The sequence below is a fragment of the Lolium rigidum genome, chromosome 6, assembly GCF_022539505.1.
Source record: "Lolium rigidum isolate FL_2022 chromosome 6, APGP_CSIRO_Lrig_0.1, whole genome shotgun sequence".
In the NCBI taxonomy this organism is placed as follows: domain Eukaryota; kingdom Viridiplantae; phylum Streptophyta; class Magnoliopsida; order Poales; family Poaceae; genus Lolium; species Lolium rigidum.
The window spans coordinates 297,465,422-297,488,013 of NC_061513.1; the positions used below are offsets into that span (position 1 = coordinate 297,465,422).

Sequence of the window (22,592 nt, forward strand, 5' to 3'; positions counted from 1 at the left end):
CCTCCCCCGCGTGTCTATGGGAAGTCTTCATGTCCAGCTCCATGTCCAGTTGCTTCTCTTCTCCTCGTGCGACGCTTGCTCTATCTTCATACCTGGTCATACATAAGTAAAAGGACTTAGACAGTATAAAGTTCTCATCGATCAAAGTACCATCTAGGAGTAACTCCACACACTGGATCATATTGACACGATGATATTCGCAACTCCACACACTTGCGCTCGGCCCCTTTGGCCTTCTCGTCTTCATCTTGTAATGACGGAGGCAGTAGTTTGGTAGAGATGTCCTCATCAGGTATAAAGAATATGTTCCTTGTTTCAGTTCAAATCAAAGTACAAATATTGGATTTTGATGTAAGCTAGATTGGTACGCTGTCATGATTAGTATACTATTTTAATTACTCTTGTATTTTTGCATGTCGAACTGAAATCAGTATACCATTTGTCATTTGTTTCATGGCGTGGAATAGAGAGGTGATGTTGGTGTTGTACATGAATTCTTTCTCCATGTTTCGAGACAGGTTTGCAGCTCCTTTCCTTTCTGGTGGTGATTACTTTGTGGTTTTATATTGGGATAATATATGTTTCTGGTAGAGGGTGGCTGATTCACTTTAATTTTATTTAACTATTTTTTTCATGGTGGAAACGTGTGTTGCACGTGCCATCGCTACTACTACGTAGTTAATTTAAAGCTGGACAAAATCGTTGCCTTTTGTCTAAAAAAACTGGTCAATATGATCCAGTTTGATTTCCTGCAAACATGCGATGTGTCACTTGGAATCAGCGTTGGTTTCACGAATAGACTGTATATCTGTATCGTTGAGGCCTCTCCGGCCGGTTCCAGCAAAAAATATAAACATTACAAGCTCGAAGCATGTTTGAAACAATATAGCTAACCGTACCTTGGCGAGATACGGATGAACAACTGGGACAAAAAAGCACCGGCAACAAAGATTGGAGCTACATCAGGTAGGACGACAGCGAACGAGACCAACAAAACTAACAGAAGGGGAGAGGTAGATAGTAAGGAGCATGACATGCGCAGAGACGATGTGGAAGTCAGGATGCCTCGTTGGGCACCATCGTGTCATCAGGTGCAACGACATGAACCAACACCTTCTGGTCCAGACTGCTTTGCCCAGCCATGGGCGACGAGGGCTTCCTCGATCTACCGTCTTGGCCAGATCGCAATCCAGTCCAAAGAGAACCGTCAGCCCCTCCACAACATGCAATGGCACCACCCTAGCTACAACATGCCCGCGAACTTGCGAATGAAGATCTCTGTGACCTGCTCTCCTTACCTGACGATCCCCATCCAGCAAGCTTGACGATCGCCATTGACATGTTCTTCACTAGTTTTCATCTACATGTCGTCAGCCAAGAAGGCCCGACTCTCGGCCGAGGCCATCTCGTACACGACGAGCCCCTCGGTGGTGATGGTGGCGCTCGTTGCGTTGTTGAACAGGTACACCCCTGCCGCGGCGTAGATGGCCTCCGTCGGGTATGCCCGCGATGTCACTGTGGTCCTCCCACCCATCACGAAGCTCTGCACGATGGAGTGGTCCACTAGCACCCTCACTGAAAAGGTTTCACCGTCAAGCACTGGCACAGTGCCGCCAACCACCCGGCTCACGACGTCCTTTGCTCGCGTCGACCGCGACTCGTCGTGGCAGTAGTGCGTCAGGAGGCTGCCGTCGAGGCCCTTGGACACGTAGAAGTACGCCGCCGTCTGTTCGTGGCGACCGTCGGCGAAGACGAGGAGGCCAAAGGGGCCGAGCGCGCCACGCACGGCTGCCCCAGCGCTGCTACTGCAGTTGAAGCCGACGTCGGCCTCGTTGAGTGCATCCATGTCCGAAGAGTTGAGGCGGAAGGAGGCCTCGATGTCAAGCTGCGCGCCTTGTTGGAGGGGAAGGTGAATGACAGAGCCGGCTTCAACGGTGATGCCACCGAGGTCTGTGGCGTTCCTGCGAAGGGTCTCGATCTCCTCCACTGGCCATTGGATGAGGTTCGTCCGGGTCTTCTTGTCAAGCTCCACCGTCCTCGGAATCGACTGCACACACGACCATACATACACCATTAATTAGTCCAATAATTAAACACTAGGCAGGTACAAACACCATGCATGAAGGAAAACTTTGACTGCAAATGACAATTGTTTTGTCAATAAAGGGGCCCGTGCCATCCAGTGACTTCTCCATTGGAGACACGAGACCCGGGCAAGAGCACAAATGATATCTTAGACTCCACATAAAAAACTTTAAAAACTGCAGGTCATGTTGTCTCGGAGATGCAGTGAGATCAATGATGAAAGTAACCCAAAGGAAAACTACAACTAGGCCTACGAATCGGTAAGTAAATAATGATCAAATCAGCATCATGCATCTACCATGATGATTAGTAAAAATAGAACTAAATTATATGCTGGGGTATATACATATTAGAACTGAGAATTATATGCGGCCAAGGGACTGGCCATGTGTGTCAACAGGCACGCAGCTACTAACTATGATAGCAACCTACAAAGCTAGAGGTGAACAAGACAGAAAGAAAGAAACAACAAGACGTAGTACAAGAGGTCATAATCCATGATCGTGACAACGTCCGGTGATACACCCATGAACCAATCAATGATGATGATGCGAAAATTCAGGTACGAGAATAATTAAGGTCGGGGTGTAGATAGTTACCATGAGGGACGCCCATCCCTTGGCTTTGTCGGCCTGCTCAGAGTCGGTCTCGCCGACGAACGCCCAAACGACGCGCCGGTTCTTGATCGGGTCGTAGAAGGACTTGGACGCGTAGTACTTGCCCCAGTCGTATCTGAGGCCGATCCCAAGGTCCGCCTCGGGGTCCTGTGGCGTCCACGTGTTGGCGGCGGCGTCGAACCACCCAAGCGCGTAGTAGTCGTGCCACTCGTCGTTGGCGCTCTCCTTGAGCACGAACAACACCTCCGGCGAGGAGTCGCCACCCAACATCTCGGATGAGTTGCCGCCCACAGGGTAGATGTCAAGGCACTCGTACATGCCGGTGCCGTCAGGGCCACGATGCATGTTCCCTGGCATGAGCTCATAATTCACAAAGTCGGTGGTCTTGTAGCTAAGGACGATGCCAGCGTGGCCGTCATCATCCTTGGATCCGATGATGGTGCGCCACGTGTTGTCGGAATGTTCGAACCAGGCCGTGAGCGGGTCACGAAAGTCCTTGAGCCCGATCCCAGGTGGCGGGAAGAGGATGGGGTTGGCGGGGTGCTTGATCCAGCTACGAAGGAGCGGGTCAGATGGGTCGGCGGGCACTGCAAGGCACTGGACCTGCGAAAAGGTGTCGGTGTTCCCCGTGTATAGCAGGATGACACGCCCGTCTGGGAGCACTGTGATAGAGCCCGTCAGGACGCCGTTGATGTCGTACCACTGGTCGGGCACCAAGGCGACCGGGAGGTGGCGCCAGTTCACCAGGTCCTTGGACACGGCATGTCCCCAAGATACGTTTCCCCACGAGTCGCCATAGGGGTTGTGCTGGTAGAAGAGGTGGTACCATCCGCCATAGTAGACCGGACCTGCGAGGCAACGCGTTTGAGTTAAGAGATTGAGCACCATGAGGCCTGCATTGCCCACAATTTTTGATTTCTTTCTTGATAGTGCTAATAATTTACAACTGAGAAATCTAAAAAGGTATAAGATTATACTATTGTGTGTTTCTCTCAAAATAGCGCAACACACACACTAAACTCGAACTTTGCAGAACATTATACCTTTGGTACTGTAGTGTGTATATATTATAATATTTTTGTACTACACAAAGAATCCCTATATATACGAAGTGGGTATGCTACAGTATTGTTTAGGCATGTGAATGTGATGGAACGACTCCTCTGAAAGCCCAAAGAATATTCAGAAGGAACAAGGATATTCTGTAGTATACTGACCGTTGGGATCTGCGTACGTGTATGTCGGCCGAGGAGAGTAGGCCGGTACGCCGCCAGCAGACAGAGTAAGAAGCAAATTACGTCGTCAGCCGAGGAGAAAGATTCCACGTACGGTCAGAGAAGATGAAGATCTGAATCTGGAGATCGAACCGCGAATTAACGTACCGTTCATGTAGTGCTTGAGTGGCTGGAAATGGAACCCGGTGTGCTGCCACTGCAGCATGGCGTTGCTCCACGGGAAGCCGCCGTCGGCGGGCGACTCCTTCTCCGACACGCCGGAATCCTTGCCCCTGCTGCTCCCAGGAACCGAAGAAGTCGCAGACACCTCGCCGTCCTGACCCAGATCCACCCTGCCACCCGCGAAGAAGCCGACGACGACCAGCAGCACCACCAGGGCCGAGGCCGCGCACGCGCGCCACCTCACACCGCCGCCGCTACTCTGGTTTTCACGGGCGTCGTCGGCAGAGGACGGCAGCGGCGCGTAGGCGTACGGGAGCAGCGGCGCCGTGGTGCCTTGGACGACGACGGCGCGGGACTCCATCGCGTCGGCGGCGGCGGCGAGAAAGGGTGGGTGGGATTCTGGGCGGGCGGTGGATGGATCAACGGAGGAGCGAGCGGGCCCGATTTATAGCCTGCACGGGCGGGTGCAAATGCAGGGGAGGGGTTTTTGGCACGTGCCGTCGTACACTTATTTTTTTTTCTTTTATACAATTATTGTTTTGACAGCCTGTACTACATTTGTCGATCGCTCCTGTCCGTTGACAGCATGTAGCTATGTCGAGCGCTCCCGTCCGTTGAGATCGCGCGCGTCGGCCTCACGGGGCCCACGGGGCATGTGAGATAGCATGTGGAGAGAAAAAAGAATTCTGGGAGGCCCCTCCTTATATATATATTTATATTTATATGTTTGATTGACACCTCACCTCACGAGCATCGATCTCCAAGCAGATCTGAATCACCCAAACATACGTGTAATATCACGTATACAAGAGTAACCCAACTATTCCAATCTATGCCTCTATAGGGCTAAGTTGCTAGGTGGTATTTTGATAAATTTGCCAATACCAGAGAAAGTGCGTTCATTGTGCTTGGGAAAACAATGCCGGTTGCTCTGACGATAGCTGCACACTGATCAAACCACCGATAAGTTTGGCATACGACTATTGCTGCGTGTGGCGTCTTCAGTTTTATGTTTCCGCTTGAGTCCGCTGGCACGAAGGACAACTCGAGATCTTTTATCAAGGTCTATCGTTCTCCCTCCGGCACACTGCTTAACCGGGAACCACCTCTTCTATGTTTGTTTTCTGCTTCCACACTTGCTGCTCCTAAGGAGCTAAGTTGTGCTCGTCGAAGACTCAAGATGGACCATATGACGGGACCCGCGCGAGCTGTGGGAGATGGTGGCCTTGGTCGGCTGCTGGTGGAGGCGCTTGATGCGGGCCAAGTAGAGGAGCAGGGCGGCCGGATGGCGCGGGCGGGCGCGGTGGTTGATGGCGGGCGGGCGCGGTGGTTGGTGGCTGGAGGTGCGAGCAGGGCAGGACGGCGGCTGATGGAGCAGAGCGGGCAGCGGAGCGGGCAGCGGCTCGGTCGTGGCGGCAGCTGCGGCGCGAGCGTGCGCGTGGAGGGATGCAGTGAAGGTGGTGCTCGAGCGGAAGGGAGCAGCAGGGTGCTGGGCGGTGGCGCGCGCTTCAAGGAGGTGGGTGATACGTCTCCGACGTATCGATAATTTCTTATGTTCTATGCCATATTATTGATGATACCTACATGTTTTATGCACACTTTATGTCATATTCGTGCATTTTCTGGAACTAACCTATTAACAAGATGCCGAAGTGCCGCTGTCGTTTTCGTCGTTTTTGGTTTCGTAAATCCTAGTAACGAAATATTCTCGGAATTGGACGAAATCAAGTCCCGTGGTCCTATTTTGCCACGAACCTTCCAGAAGACCGAAAAGGATACGAAGTGGGGCCACGAGGGGCTGCCACCATAGGGCGGCGCGGCCCAGCCCTTGGCCGCGCCGACCTGTGGTGTGGGGCCCCCGTGTGGCCCCCCACGTCGCCCTTCCGCCTACTTAAAGCCTTCGTCGCGAAACCCCTGATGCGAAAAACCACGATACGGAAAACCTTCCAGAGACGCCGCCGCCGCCGATCCCATCTCGAGGGATTCTGGAGATCTCCTCCGGCACCCTGCCGGAGAGGGGATTCATCTCCCGGAGGACTCTACACCGCCATGGTCGCCTCCGGAGTGATGAGTGAGTAGTTCACCCCTGGACTATGGGTCCATAGCAGTAGCTAGATGGTTGTCTTCTCCTCATTGTGCTTCATTGTTGGATCTTGTGAGCTGCCTAACATGATCAAGATCATCTATCCGTAATACTCTATGTTGTGTTTGTCGGGATCCGATGGATAGAGAATACCATGTTATGTTAATTATCAAGTTATTACATATGTGTTGTTTATGATCTTGTATGCTCTCCGTTACTAGTAGAGGCTCTGGCCAAGTTTTTGCTTTTAACTCCAAGAGGGAGTATTTATGCTCGATAGTGGGTTCATGCCCGCATTGACACCGGGACAAAGTGATGTAAAGTTCTAAGGTTGTGTTGTGTTGTTGCCACTAGGGATAAAACGTTGGCGCTATGTCCGAGGATGTAGTTGTTGATTACATTACGCACCATACTTAATGCAATTGTCTCGTTGCTTTGCAACTTAATACCGGAAGGGGTTCGGATGATAACCTCGAAGGTGGACTTTTTAGGCATAGATGCAGTTGGATGGCGGTCTATGTACTTTGTCGTAATGCCCAATTAAATCTCACCGTACTTATCATGACATGTATGTGCATTGTTATGCCCTCTCTATTTGTCAATTGCCCGACTGTAATTTGTTCACCCAACATGCTTTTATCTTATGGGAGAGACACCTCTAGTGAACTGTGGACCCCGGTCCATTCTTTAATACTGAAATACAAATCTGCTGCAATACTTGTTTTTACTATTTTCTCTGCAAACAATTATCTTCCACACAATACGGTTAATCCTTTGTTACAGCAAGCCGGTGAGATTGACAACCTCACTGTTTCGTTGGGGCAAAGTAGTTTGGTTGTGTTGTGCAGGTTCCACGTTGGCGCCGGAATCCCTGGTGTTGCGCCGCACTCACTACAAGAAGACCCCCTCTACAGCAACGCATTCATGCGTATCTAAATGGCCATTTAGGCGTTGCTAGGACCCATACCAACGGATAAAAGTGCGTTGTGTTTTTGGGTGTTGCTAAGGCACAATGCAACGCATATACGTGCGTTGGTAACCAAGGGGATAGGCGTTGCAAAATAGCTACGGAGGTCAAGCAACGGCTGTATGCGTTGGAACTTGGAAGAGAGATCTGGCAGCTATTGAAATTTTTATTTCGAAATATTTTTATTTTGTCTCCACATCTCACCGCTATTGAAATTTTTATTTCGAATTTTTTTTATTTTGTGGCTTGGATGGTTTGATCATTGTGGAAGATGGTGTATTCTTTTTCTCAGATTGAGGGAACGTTTTTATGACATTCAAAACAGATGAAACTTGTAGAAGAGTAATGTATTGCTTGACAAGGAATTCAATATTATTACTGGAACGATCAATTCATACATAAAAATTGTCTGAAAAGTAGACACTTTACAATGTTGCATCAAAATATAATATTCTGCCAACTCTTGTATATATTCCTTCTACTTTTTTGCCTAGCATGTTTAGACATCTGTGTATAGCAAGTCTTGATGATCTATTGAGCCTGCAAAAAAATCGCTTTCAATATCATAGTGGCAAAAGGTAGGATGAAGCGTATACTAAATTGTATTACGTACCTGCTTAACAATATGTAAACGGGGTTTTGATCACAGTAGTGTCATGCCCAAGCTAAGTCTGTAGCCAAGAAATTTTTGCTTGTGCATTTGAAATATAGCTCATCAGACTTACAAGTCATTGTGCTACCAAACTGATTGATATGCTAACGGAAATCTTGATAAGAAACAAGCACGATACCTGAATAAATAAATCCAACAAATAGAATATCAAAACTCCTTTGATTAACTAGGTTGTGTACATCTAACATAATATCAAAATTCTTAATTAACAAACAGATAGATAAAATGAGCAATTATGGCATCACACAGCTGAACATTTTATCTAATAGTCATGAGTAGACTTTCTTTAGTGGTCGCTTGAAATATAGGGAAATAAAACTGGTTGAGTTAAACATGCTATCTTAAGCAACTTTATAAGCATAGCTAATAAACTCGCCTAGTCCGCTAGAGAAGAAATCAGAATAAACTCGCCTAGTCTATTGCTCATCAGACCTACTACCTCTGTTCGGATTTAATTGATTTCTATCAAAAAAAAAATTTGTTCATTGGTCTTGTCTCCATGTGTTGATTAAATAGCAACGGAGGGAGTACAAGTCATTGCTATCTATACAAATGCCAAGATTTGTACGGCAACAATAACAATAGAGTGTACTCCCTCCGTTCTTTTTTAATTGACTCAAATTTAGTACAAAGTTGTACTAAATCTGAGTCAATTAAAAGAGAACGGAGGGAGTACATGCTAATGACTAAAAATAGCCTTGTGTGCTACCTGCTAATGACATGTTGCTCATCAGAACAGTCTCCGTGCTAATTATTCATGTCGCCTCTTCCGTCATTCTTGACCTCACCATCCTCCTGCACACCAGGGTCTCCCTTGGTTGTGAATGAAACGATGCTACAGAACAAAATACTAAATGATTAACAATCGTGCTTTTTTCTGTAAAATCTTGTAGATCAAAGGAGGCCTAACAGAGGAAAAGGTGAAATTGCATAATCCGAACCTGTAACAGGCCTTGCTCAGAACACCCCTGTCTACCCAACTCGCACCCGTGTGTCGCTTCCAATAAACCATCGCTATCATGGAGGAACGGACGAGAGTAAACAAACAACCAGTACAAACATGAATGGGGGAAAACGAATGAAAGACCTAAGCAGATTACAGTGACACACTCGCAGATGTAGTAAGAAAATTTAATTATAGCAGGCTAATTGGGGATAATCATCAGATACTACGAAAGATGTGAAGGAGATATGCCCTAGAGGCAATAATAAAGTGGTTATTATTTATATCTTTATGTTTATGATAAATGTTTATATATCATGCTAGAATTGTATTAACCGAAACATTAGTACATGTGTGATATGTAGACAACAAGAAGTCCCTAGTATGCCTCTTAAACTAGCTTGTTGATTAATGGATGATTAGTTTCATAATCATGAACATTGGATGTTATTAATAACAAGGTTATATCATTATATGAATGATGTAATGGACACACCCAATTAAGCGTAGCATAAGATCTCGTCATTAAGTTATTTGCTATAAGCTTTCGATACATAGTTACCTAGTCCTTATGACCATGAGATCATGTAAATCACTTATACCGGAAAGGTACTTTGATTACACCAAACACCACTGCGTAAATGGGTGGCTATAAAGGTGGGATTAAGTATCCGGAAAGTATGAGTTGAGGCATATGGATCAATAGTGGGATTTGTCCATCCCGATGACGGATAGATATACTCTGGGCCCTCTCGGTGGAATGTCGTCTAATGTCTTGCAAGCATATGAATGAGTTCATAAGAGACCACATACCACGGTACGTAGTAAAAGAGTACTTGTCAGAGACGAGGTTGAACAAGGTATAGAGTGATACCGAAGATCAAACCTCGGACAAGTAAAATATCGCGAGACAAAGGGAATTGGTAATGTATGTGAATGGTTCATTCGATCACTAAAGTCATCGTTGAATATGTGGGAGCCATTATGGATCTCCGGATCCCGCTATTGGTTATTGGTCGGAGTGAGTACTCAACCATGTCCGCATAGTTCTCGAACCGTAGGGTGACACACTTAAAGTTGGATGTTGAAATGGTAGTTCTTGAATATGGAATGAAGTTGGAATATTTGTTCGGAGTCCCGGATGTGATCCCGGACATCACGAGGAGTTCCGGAATGGTCTGGAGAATAAGATTCATATATAGGATGTCATTTTATGTGAATAAAATGTCGCGGAAGGTTCTATGGAAGGTTCTAGAAGGTTCTAGAAAAGTCCGGAAGAAACCACCAAGGAAGGTGGAGTCCACAAGGGACTCCACCCCCCATGGCCGGCCAACCCTAGTGGGGAGGAGTCCCAAGTGGACTCCCCCTTAGGGGCCGGCCACCCCCCCACATGGGAGGTGGGAATCCCACCTTTGGGTGGGAGTCCTAGTTGGGCTAGGATTACCCCCTCCTATGGAAGGATTTGGTTCGGGTCTTATTCGAAGACTTGGACACCACCTCTTGGGGTTCCACCTATATAATGAGGGACAAGGGGAGGGGGCCGGCCACCTCAAACACCACCAAGGTGGCCGCACCCCTATAGTGGCCGGCGCCCCCTCTCCCCAAACCCTAGCCGCCTCGCTCCTCCACTTCCCGCACGCTTAGCGAAGCTCCGCCGGACTTCTCCACCACCACCGACACCACGCCGTCGTGCCGTCGGATTCAAGAGGAGCTACTACTTCCGCTGCCCGCCGGAACGGGGAGGTGGACGTCGTCTTCATCAACAACCGAACGTGTGACCGAGTACGGAAGTGCTGCCCGTTCGTGGCGCCGGAACCGATCGTGATCAAGATCTTCTACGCGCTTTTGCAAGCGGCAAGTGAACGTCTACCGCAGCAACAAGAGCCTCATCTTGTAGGCTTTGGAATCTCTTCAAGGGTGAGACTCGATACCTCCTCGTTGCTACCGTCTTCTAGATTGCATCTTGGCTTGGATTGCGTGTTCGCGGTAGGAAAATTTTTGTTTTCTATGCTACGTTATCCTACAAGTGGTATCGAGCCGTGTCTATGCATAGATGGTTGCACGAGTAGAACACAATGGTTTGTGGGCGTTGATGCTCTTGTTATCTTTAGTTGAGTACTTTGCATCTTTATGGCATAGTGGGATGAAGCGGCTCGGACTAACTTTACATGACCGCGTTCATGAGACTTGTTCCTCGTTCGACATGCAACTTGTATTGCATAAGAGGCTTTGCGGGTGTCTCGTCTCTCCTACTATAGTAAAGATTCAATTTACTCTTCTATAGACAACATTAGTATCAACGTTGTGGTTCATGTTCGTAGGTAGATTAGATCTATATCGAAAAACCCTAAACCACGTAAAATATGCAAACCAAATTAGAGAGCGTCTAACTTGTTTTTGCAGTGGTTTGGTGATGTGATATGGCCATAATGTGATGATGAATATGTATGAGATGATCATTATTGTATTGTGGCAACCAGGCAGGAGCCTTATGGTTGTCTTTAAATTTCATGTTGAGTAGTATTTCAAAGTAGTTGTAATAGTTGCTACATGGAGGACAATCATGAAGACGGCGCCATTGACCTTGGTGCTTCGCCGACGATGATGGAGATCATGCCCGAAGATGATGGAGATCATGTCCGTGCTTTGGAGATGAAGATCAAAGGCGCAAAGACAAAAGGGCCATATCATATCACATATGAACCGCATGTGATGTTAATCCTTTTATGCATCTTATTTTGCTTAGATCGCGACGGTAGCATTATAAGATGATCCCTCACTAAAATCTCAAGATAATAAAGTGTTCATCCTTAGTAGCACCGTTATCAAGTCTTGTCGTTTCGAAGCATCTCGTGATGATCGGGTGTGATAGATTCAATAAGTACATACAAACGGGTGCAAGACAGTTTTGCACATGCAGATACTAAGGTGGCCTTGACGAGCCTAGCATGTACAGACATGGTCTCGGAACACATGATACCGAAAGGTAGAGCATGAATCATATGGTTGATATGATGAACACTTTGAGTGTTCGCCAAAGAAATCACACCTTTTCTCGTGATGATCGGGTTTTGGTGCGGTGGATTTGGTTCGTGTGATCACTAAGACAATGCGAGGGATATTGTTTTGAGTGGGAGTTCATCTAGATTTTTAATTATGTAGAATTAAAATTTGAACTCAATTTGTCATAAACTTAGTCTAAACTATTGCAAATATATGTTGTAGAGATGGCGTCCCCAATCAATTTTAACCAGTTCCTAGAGAAAGAAAAGCTTAAGAGCAACGGTAGCAACTTCACCGACCGGTTCCGTCATGTGAGGATCTTCCTCTCGGCGGAAATCTGCAATATGTGCTTGATGCACCGCTAGGTGACCCTCCCAGTAAACCGAAACCGATGAAGTAAAAGCTGTTTACGCGACTCGGAAAACTCGGTACTCTCAAGTTCGAGTGTGCCATCTTATGCGATCCGGAATCCGATCTTCAAAAACGTTTTGAGCACCACGATCCTCATGAGTTGATGAAAGAGTTGAAGACTATTTTTGAGACTCATGCGGCCGTGGAATGCTATGAAGCATCGAAACAATTTTTCAAGCTGTATGATGGAAGAAGGCAGCTCCGTTAGTGAGCACATGCTCGCCATGACCGGGCATGCGAAGAAACTCGGTGACTTGGGAATAGTGATTCCTAACGGACCGGGGATTAATCGTGTCCTTCAATCATCGCCACCAAGTTACAAGAACTTTGTGATGAACTACAATATGCGTAACATGAACAAGGAGTTACTCGAACTCTTTGGCATGCTAAAAGCTGCCGAGATTGAGATCAAGAAAGAGCACCAAGTGTTGATGGTCAACAAGACCACCAGCTTCAAGAAACAGGGCAAGTCTAAGGGAAAATTCAAGAAGGGTGGCAAGAAAGCTGCCACGCCTCCCGTGAAACCTAAGAACGGCCCTAAGCCCGATGCTGAGTGCTATTACCGCAAGGAGAAGGGACACCGGAAGCGTAATTGCTCCAAGTATCCGGCTGATCCGAAGAGCGGCCTTGTCAAGAAGAAGAAAGAAGGTATATATGATATACATGTTATAGATGTTCATTTCATCGGTTCTCGTTCTAGTACCTGGGTATTTGATACTCGGTTCGGTTGCTCATATTTGTAACTCGAAACAGGAACTAAAGAATAAACGACAACTCGCTGAAGGATGAAGTGACGATGCGCGTTGGAAACGGATCCAAGGTCAATGTGATCGCAGTCGGCACACTTCCTCTACATCTACCTTCGGGATTAGTTTTAAGCCTAAATAATTGTTATTATGTACCTGCGTTGAGCATGAACATTATATCTCGGATCTTGTTTAATGCAAGACGGTTATTCATTCAAGTCTCGAGAATAATGGTTGTTCTATTTTTATGAATAATATCTTTTATGGTCGAGCACCACAAAAGAATGGCTTATTTCGTTAGATCTCGATAGTAGTGATACGCATATACATAACATTGATGCTAAGCGAATTAAATTGAATGATAATTCTACTTATATGTGGCACTCGTCGTCTTGGTCATATTGGAGTGAAACGCATGAAGAAACTCCATACCGATGGATTACTAGAATCACTTGACTTTGAGTCACTTGATAGATGCGAAGCATGTCCGATGGGAAAAATGACTAAGACTCCATTTTCCGGTATGATGGAGCGAGCTACCGACTTATTGGAAATCATACATACCGATGTGTGCGGACCAATGAGCGTAGCATCGCGCGATGGTTATCGTTATGTTCTAACCTTCACAGATGATCCGAGTAGATATGGGTATATCTATTTCATGAAACATAAATCCGAAACTTTCGAGAAGTTTAAGGAATTCCAAAGTGAAGTAGAAAATCAACGTAACAAGAAGATTAAATTTCTACGATCCGATCGTGGAGGTGAATATCCGAGTTATGAGTTTGGCATGCATTTAAAGAAATGCGGAATACTTTCACAATTGACACCGCCGGAACACCACAACGAAACGGTGTGTCCGAACGTCGTAATCGAACTCTCTTAGATATGGTTCGTTCTATGATGTCTCTTACTGATTTGCCGTTATCTTTTTGGAGTTATGCATTAGAGACAGCCGCATTCACTTTAAATAGAGCACCATCAAAATCCGTAGAAACGACACCGTATGAATTATGGTTTAATAAGAAACCTAAGTCGTCGTTCCTGAAAGTTTGGGGTTGCGAAGCCTATGTAAAAAGGTTACAACCGGACAAGCTAGAACCCAAAGCGGAGAAATGCGTCTTCATAGGATACCCTAAGGAAACTATAGGGTACACTTTCTATCACAGATCCGAAGGCAAAATCTTTGTTGCTAAGAACGGAACCTTTCTTGAGAAAGAATTTCTCACTAAAGAAGTGACTGGAAGAAAAGTAGAACTCGATGAGATTGATGAATCTATACTCGTTGATCGAGTAGCGCGAGTACCGGAAGTTGTACCTGTACCGCCTACACCGGCAACGAGAGGAAGCAAATGATAATGATCATGAAACTTCGAACGAGGAAACTATCGAACCTCGCAGATCGACAAGGGAACGTACCACTCCTGATTGGTTTGATCCTTGTCTAAATGTCATGATTGTGGATAACAATGATGAGGACCCCGCGACGTATGAAGAAGCGATGATGAGCCCGTATTCCAACAAATGGCAAGAAGCCATGAAATCCGAAATGGGATCCATGTATGATAACAAAGTATGGACTTTGGTAGACTTACCCGAGAGCCGAAAGGTCGTCGAGAATAAATGGATCTTCAAGAGAAAAACGGATGCCGATGGTAATATTACTGTCTATAAAGCTCGACTTGTCGCAAAGGGTTTCCGACAAATTCAAGGAGTTGACTACGATGAGACTTTCTCACCGGTAGCGAAGCTAAAATCTGTGAGGATTTTGTTAGCAATAGCTGCATTTTTCGATTATGAGATTTGGCGGATGGATGTCAAAACGGCGTTCCTTAATGGAGACATTGAGGAAGAGTTGTATATGGTACAACCCAAAGGTTTTGTCGATCCTAAAAATGCTGACAAAGTATGCAAACTTCAGCGTTCAATCTATGGATCGAAGCAAGCATCAAGAAGTTGGAACCGACGCTTTGATAAGGTGATCAAAGACTTCGGGTTTATACGAGTGTCATGGAGAGGCCTGTATTTACAAGAAAGTGAGTGGGAGCTCGTAGCATTCCTGATATTATATGTAGATGACATATTATTGATCGGGAATGATATAGAACTATTAAGCAGTGTTAAGGGTTATTTGAATAATAGTTTTTCAATGAAAGACCTTGGTGAAGCATCATATATATTAGGCATCAAGATTTATAGAGATAGATCAAGACGCCTAATAGGGCTATCACGGAGTACATATCCGGACAAGATTCTAAAGAAATTTAGAATGGACGAAAGTAAGAAAGGGTTCTTACCTATGTTACCGGGCAAGGTATTGAGTAAGACTCAAGGACCGGCTACTGCAGAAGAAAGAGAAAGGATGAATAATATCCCCTATGCCTCGGCGAGTAGGATCTATCATGTATGCCATGCTATGTACTAGACCGGATATAGCACATGCTGTTAGTTTGACTAGCGAGATATCAAAGTGATCCAGGAATGGAACATCGGACAGCGGTCAAGAATATCCCGAAGTACTTGAAAAGAACTAAGGATATGTTTCTTTGTTATGGAGGTGACCAAGAGCTCGTTGTAAACGGTTACACCGATGCAAGTTGGAACACTGATCCCGATGACTCTAAGTCACAATGCGGGTACGTGTTTATATTGAATGGTGCTGCAGTGAGGCCGGGCAAGCTCGAAGCGGTGCACGGTGGCGAAGTCTTCAACAGAATCGAGTACATAGCGGCTTCGGAGGCTTCATCGAAGCGGTATGGATGAAGAGGTTCATTGTAGAGCTCGGTGTGGTTCCTAGTGCATTGGACCCATTAATCATTTACCGTGATAACATGGGTGCCATCGCCAATGCACAAGAACCAAGGTCACACAAGAGGCCGAAGCATATCAAGCTGCGTTACCACTCGATTCGCGAGTACATCGAAGATGGAGAAGTAAAGATTTGCAAAGTACACACCGATCCGAATGTAGCAGATCCGTTGACTAAAGCTCTCCCTAGGGCAAAGCATGACCAACACCGGAATGCCATGGGTGTTAGGTATATTACTATGTAATCTAGATTATTGACTCTAGTGCAAGTGGGAGATCGAAGGAGATATGCCCTAGAGGCAATAATAAAGTGGTTATTATTTATATCTTTATGTTTATGATAAATGTTTATATATCATGCTAGAATTGTATTAACCGAAACATTAGTACATGTGTGATATGTAGACAACAAGAAGTCCCTAGTATGCCTCTTAAACTAGCTTGTTGATTAATGGATGATTAGTTTCATAATCATGAACATTGGATGTTATTAATAACAAGGTTATATCATTATATGAATGATGTAATGGACACACCCAATTAAGCGTAGCATAAGATCTCGTCATTAAGTTATTTGCTATAAGCTTTCGATACATAGTTACCTAGTCCTTATGACCATGAGATCATGTAAATCACTTATACCGGAAAGGTACTTTGATTACACCAAACACCACTGCGTAAATGGGTGGCTATAAAGGTGGGATTAAGTATCCGGAAAGTATGAGTTGAGGCATATGGATCAATAGTGGGATTTGTCCATCCCGATGACGGATAGATATACTCTGGGCCCTCTCGGTGGAATGTCGTCTAATGTCTTGCAAGCATATGAATGAGTTCATAAGAGACCACATACCACGGTACGAGTAAAAGAGTACTTGTCGAGAGACGAGGTTGAACAAGGTATAGAGTGATACCGAAGATCAAACCTCGGACAAGTAAAATATCGCGAGACAAAGGGAATTGGTAATGTATGTGAATGGTTCATTCGATCACTAAAGTCATCGTTGAATATGTGGGAGCCATTATGGATCTCCGGATCCCGCTATTGGTTATTGGTCGGAGTGAGTACTCAACCATGTCCGCATAGTTCTCGAACCGTAGGGTGACACACTTAAAGTTGGATGTTGAAATGGTAGTTCTTGAATATGGAATGAAGTTGGAATATTTGTTCGGAGTCCCGGATGTGATCCCGGACATCACGAGGAGTCCCGGAATGGTCCGGAGAATAAGATTCATATATAGGATGTCATTTTATGTGAATAAAATGTCGCGGAAGGTTCTATGGAAGGTTCTAGAAGGTTCTAGAAAAGTCCGGAAGAAACCACCAAGGAAGGTGGAGTCCACAAGGGACTCCACCCCCCATGGCCGGCCAACCCTAGTGGGGAGGAGTCCCAAGTGGACTCCCCTTAGGGGCCGGCCACCCCCCACATGGGAGGTGGGAATCCCACCTTTGGGTGGGAGTCCTAGTTGGGCTAGGATTACCCCCTCCTATGGAAGGATTTGGTTCGGGTCTTATTCGAAGACTTGGACACCACCTCTTGGGGTTCCACCTATATAATGAGGGACAAGGGGAGGGGGCCGGCCACCTCAAACACCACCAAGGTGGCCGCACCCCTATAGTGGCCGGCGCCCCCTCTCCCCAAACCCTAGCCGCCTCGCTCCTCCACTTCCCGCACGCTTAGCGAAGCTCCGCCGGACTTCTCCACCACCACCGACACCACGCCGTCGTGCTGTCGGATTCAAGAGGAGCTACTACTTCCGCTGCCCGCCGGAACGGGGAGGTGGACGTCGTCTTCATCAACAACCGAACGTGTGACCGAGTACGGAGGTGCTGCCCGTTCGTGGCGCCGGAACCGATCGTGATCAAGATCTTCTACGCGCTTTTGCAAGCGGCAAGTGAACGTCTACCGCAGCAACAAGAGCCTCATCTTGTAGGCTTTGGAATCTCTTCAAGGGTGAGACTCGATACCCCCTCGTTGCTACCGTCTTCTAGATTGCATCTTGGCTTGGATTGCGTGTTCGCGGTAGGAAAATTTTTGTTTTCTATGCTACGTTATCCTACAAGATGCACAATAAAAAATGAATCACCTATAGGAGGGAGAACGGAGGCTCATAGGTGGCTGGTGGCTTTGATGACTCCACGGTGCCTCACCCAAGTTCCTGCATGAAGAAACCACCGTGCTTCCTGCCAACGTCAGCCAATGGAAAAAAAACATGGGTTAGGAGGTTGGAGAGGAAAAACATACAAAGGAATTTCAGATCGAAGTAGTACCAAATCCATCTTAGCTGCACTGGGATCTTGTGGGACACGACTGCAAGCCATGATCAAATCCCGATCACATCAGCAGCTCGAGACGTCGTCGTTCCTCTTCCAAACAGTAAGACGTATCACCGTGAGGCACTTCACCAGCGAGCGATGCCAATCTCGCCACGACCAACCGGCACCCTGGGGAAGAGGACTAGAGGAGGGAGGCGGCTAGGTCTAGGGAGACGAGGAGCGTGTGTTCGTGGGGGCGTGGGCGTTGTGTGCGATGGTGGGGTTGAGATATAAGGGAGTGATCCTTAGTGGGCTAGGCCCATAATTATTTTTTATAGGTTCATATGTATTGGACGCGAATGTAGACTGCAACGCATACATGTGTATCTACGATTTTCTTTTGCAACACGTATGTAATTCGGTGCTAAGTATCTGTTGCTTTAGGAGGGGTTCTCTTGTAGTGACTACATCCCGCCGCCATCAACCTTCAACGTGTTTCTTGGCTCCTACTGGTTCGATAAACCTTGTTTTCTTACTGAGGGAAACTTGCTGCTGTACGCATCACACCTTCCACTTGGGGTTCCCAACGGGCGTGTGCTTAACGCGTCATCAGTGGGGCCTGGAGCGAGCGGATGGGGCGGCCACGCGGTGGATGGGGTTGCGCGTGTGTGCGTCGGCCGCCGGTGAGCGGGAGCAGGGCGGATCGAGCGGCAGATGGCGGGGTGGGCCAGGGATAGCGGCGGGAAGGCCAGGCGGCGGCGCAGTGGGACAGGGAGGGGATGGAGGGCAGCACGCTCGTGTTGTTCTTCCCAGTTCTTCACGAACTTGAACACGGGAGCACCAAAACTCACCAGATTTGCATGAAATTGAACGAATTCGAAGGGGGAAAATATGGGAAGTAGTAGATCAACACCAATAACATCAGATCCGTGGATCAAATTTCGAGCTATTTTTTGGGGTAATTTTTTGGGAAATTTTTTTGGACGAAAATCGGTGGAATTGGGGGTCAAATTCGTGGCAACTTTTGCTCTGATACCATATGATGAGGCCTAAGGCCACGTGGGTTGCCCGATCTCACGAATTGACAAAGAACAAGAGGGGGTGAGGGATGAACACGAAGAACACGACGAACGCACGCAACACAACCCGATACAATTCTGGTTTACTCCCGATAGCCCGAACCACTATCACGATAGAATCCCTCAAGGAGAGACACGAGGTAGAATTCCCGAGAGAAAGACCGATATACGATCTATGGAGTCACACGTGTGAGAGACCGCGGTAGAATCACAAGTGCGAAAGATAAATCATATAAGAAGTGCCTTGATACAACTCATAGATTTGTGTCTAAGAGAGGAGGGGGTTTCCCTAATCCCAAAGGGATGGTGGAGGCATAAGCCAAGTTCTCACTCAAGTTATGTCAAACTTAATGAAGGTGGAGGTGGGTGTCTATTTATAGGGAACCACTAAGGAGGGGTATTTTGGGAAACAAAGATACAAGCACACAACCATACATGTGGCAACTAGGGTTCATATTATAAGTGGCCGCGGCCTCGGCGGCAGTGCCGGTGTGGGGAGGCCGGCAGTGCCAGGGTGCGTCGGGTGGCAGTGCCGGCCTTGGTGCAGCGGCAGTGCCGGCGGGGGCGGCAATGCCGGCCATGGTGCAGCGGCAGTACCGGCCTGGAGCGTCCATCCCTTCCGCTTCCTTCTTCTCTTTCATGCCTCCGTGACATCGTCCTTGCGTCCTCGGGTCTCCGTGCCATCCTTCCTTCCCTCCGTACTTGTCGTTAAGTTCCTATCATCAAGATGTAACGGAATATGAAGTAGTATATCGTTCCACATAGGCGATTGTAGGCACGCATAAAGGAGAGGATGCACCTTTGCGTGCCGTCTTGGCGAAGAAGCACATGATGCGGTGAAGACCAAAAGTCGCCCCGTATCACATAAGGTGTTTAGTTTTCGTAATATATTTCCATATTTTCCTAACTGTTTGTTGTTTGATGTGATCCTAATTTCATACTATTGACATTGTTTTGTAAAATCTAAATTACACTTTATCATTTATTCACCTTTTATCATTGTTGTTAAACAAATAGTATATCAGCGTAAATTTTACGGGATCATGCGCCAAGGCGCACGAGCTCAGGCTACCCTGATCGAGTCTCTTCCGGCCGCCTCCGCCCCAGTGCCTCGAACCGCACCAATAGTAGTAGGTCCTCTGCCCGGAAATGCTCAACGGAACCTGGCAATGGGCGAGGATGATATCGTGCCCGTCCCGTTGTTAGAGATTAGCACTGTATTAACGCCAAAGCATGTACTCCCTCCGTCCCAGTTCGCAAAGCAAATTCCCAAAAAATATTTGTCCCAAAATCCCTCACCTCCTAGGCACATTTTGCATTTAATATGGGAGTAAACTAATTCATTTTTGCATGCAAACACTCCTCTTTTCATCTCCCACCACACACTAGTACTCCATGCATGTGAAACCATCGCGCACTAGTACTCCATGCATGTGAAAGGCAAAGTTTTTGCATGTTTTAACGTGCAAATTTAGAGCCAATGAGAATTCACCTTGGACCAAGATATTTGAAAACTTTGCCTTGCGAACTGGGACGGAGGGAGTATTATCAGTTTGTTCAGAGTTATGTCCTACGCCAATAAATCATGGGCAGTAGGGTTGGCATGGCTTTAACTCCGGCCGCGGCCTGTACCAAAGCCGGTTGGCGACGACTCCTGCCATATTTAACCAAGCACACGCCTCATCCTCTTCCCCAACTCATCAAGAACCCCAACTCTTTAGCAATTCAAAGATCTGCAGCTGTTCATCAGTCCAACCTCCCCATGCTCTCTAGTTCTTCTTCAGCGAAACCAGGCACTATGTCTATTTCTTCATCCTCATCGTTGAATCCGAACTCTGTACCTGAATAAGAACGACGGCCGCCGCAAGCACCAGGCCGGACGGATTCCGCTCCAATGAACTGCAATGTAAGTTTTTTGGTTTTGGTTCAGTCCTAATTATTCAGTCGATCCATACCTGGTTCTTCAAATCCGAGTTTTTATGTGTAGGTTCTCATTCGATAGAGGAGTCCAGCGCACTACGGCTGTTGTACTAGATGCTCACTGGCATGCGCGCCATCGAGCTCCAGCGCACCTCCTGGCCGGCCATCATGCCTCACCACGGCGGCAGTGCGGCGCTGCGAGCTAACTCGGGCGGCTGAGGAGGGCTTCTTGGCGAGGCGCAGTGGCCATCAACGGTGAGTCGGGGCGGCGCCCACCTTCGTCCAGGCCGACAGCGAGTCGAGGCGGCGCCTCCTTCTCATGCTCACAAGTGATGAGGACGCGGCGACCAAGGGCTCGATGCTGTCCGGTCGGCATGCGAGGACGGCCGCCTTGAGGGCTGCGAAGGCGTCGTCGTAGGCCGCCGAGATGGGGTGCTTCGGGGCGAGGTGGTAGTCGACGGAGACGACGACGGCGTGGACCGCGAGGGTCGCCACTTAGGGTACGTCGCGTTCTTGCTCTGGATGGTGGTGCTCTTCTACCTCCTCGGGGACACCGCGTCCGAGTACTTCTGCGCCTCGCTCGAGGGACTCTTCGCTGCGCTGCGCCTCCCGCCCGCCGTGGCCGGCGTCACGCGCTCCTCTCACTCGGCAACGGTGCACCGAATGTCTTCGCCAGCGTCGTCTCCTTCGCCGGAACCAGCGTGCTCGGAGGCACGCTCTTCGTGTCCACCAGGGGTGGCCGAGGTCGTCACGGTCGCTGCCGGGTCACGCGGCGGAGCTGTCGTGAAGCTGCGCAGGTTCGTGCGTGAGCTCTGCTTCCTCTTCTTCGCGCTCTGCTTCCTCGTGGACGTGCTCGCGACTGGCACGATCACGGTCGTCGCGTCCTTCGTCTCCCTCTAAGCCGCCTAGTCGTCTTCGTCTGATTCTCTTGACGTACTGTAGTTTTTTTTTTTGTTTTGTTTTCTCTCAGTCTTCTTGTACCCTTGATTTGTACAGATTTTTCTTGATCTCATTCCTATTTGGTAAAAAGAACCTGTATATTTTTTCTTCAGATCCGAATGGGTCAGTGTTAAGAGAATGTTACTTTTGTTCATGAATTTGTCTAGAACTCAGTCGAATAATTGGTGAACTAAATATATTTATCACATGGATAAATCAGAAAGAGAATTACTCAACATGTACGAAATTGACTTTGAACTTAATAATTTTAAATGCGATAGACTTTTATTGCAGTCAATCTGTATGCGGAGTCGTCTCGTCTCTCGTTTCTCTAAGCACTATTGTGTTTCTTTTTGGTGTTCTCTCGGCCGGGTTGAATTTGTACAGATTTCCTTTGATCTCATATTCCAATTTAGTATTTTTTTATTTATTTTTTCTTCTGATCCAAATGGTCATGCGGTTACAAGAGAATGTCTATCTTTTCTTCCGATCCAAATGATCCTGATTTCCTTTGATCCATTCCAATTTAGTAATTTTCTCATTTTTTCTTCTAATCCAAATGGTCATGCGGTAACAAAAGAATGTGTATATTTTCTTCGGATCCAAATGATCCTGCGTTAACAAACGTCATGTTTTCCATCATTGATTAATTGGAAGAACTGCT

The 22,592-nt window shown here is 47.1% G+C and overlaps 1 protein-coding gene across 1 annotated transcript; it reads right to left on the reverse strand.

Moving 5' to 3' along the window:
• Positions 1–872: 872 nt before the first annotated feature.
• On the reverse strand, positions 873–4,460 carry LOC124666045 (sucrose:sucrose 1-fructosyltransferase-like). Its single transcript, XM_047203391.1, has 4 exons — positions 4,085–4,460; positions 3,920–3,928; positions 2,685–3,550; positions 873–2,047 (listed from the first exon to the last, which is right to left on the reverse strand). The coding sequence occupies exons 1-4, from the start codon at positions 4,458–4,460 to the stop codon at positions 1,361–1,363; spliced, it is 1,938 nt and encodes a 645-aa protein (XP_047059347.1). The 3' UTR covers positions 873–1,360.
• Between the last annotated feature and the right edge of the window lie 18,132 nt (positions 4,461–22,592).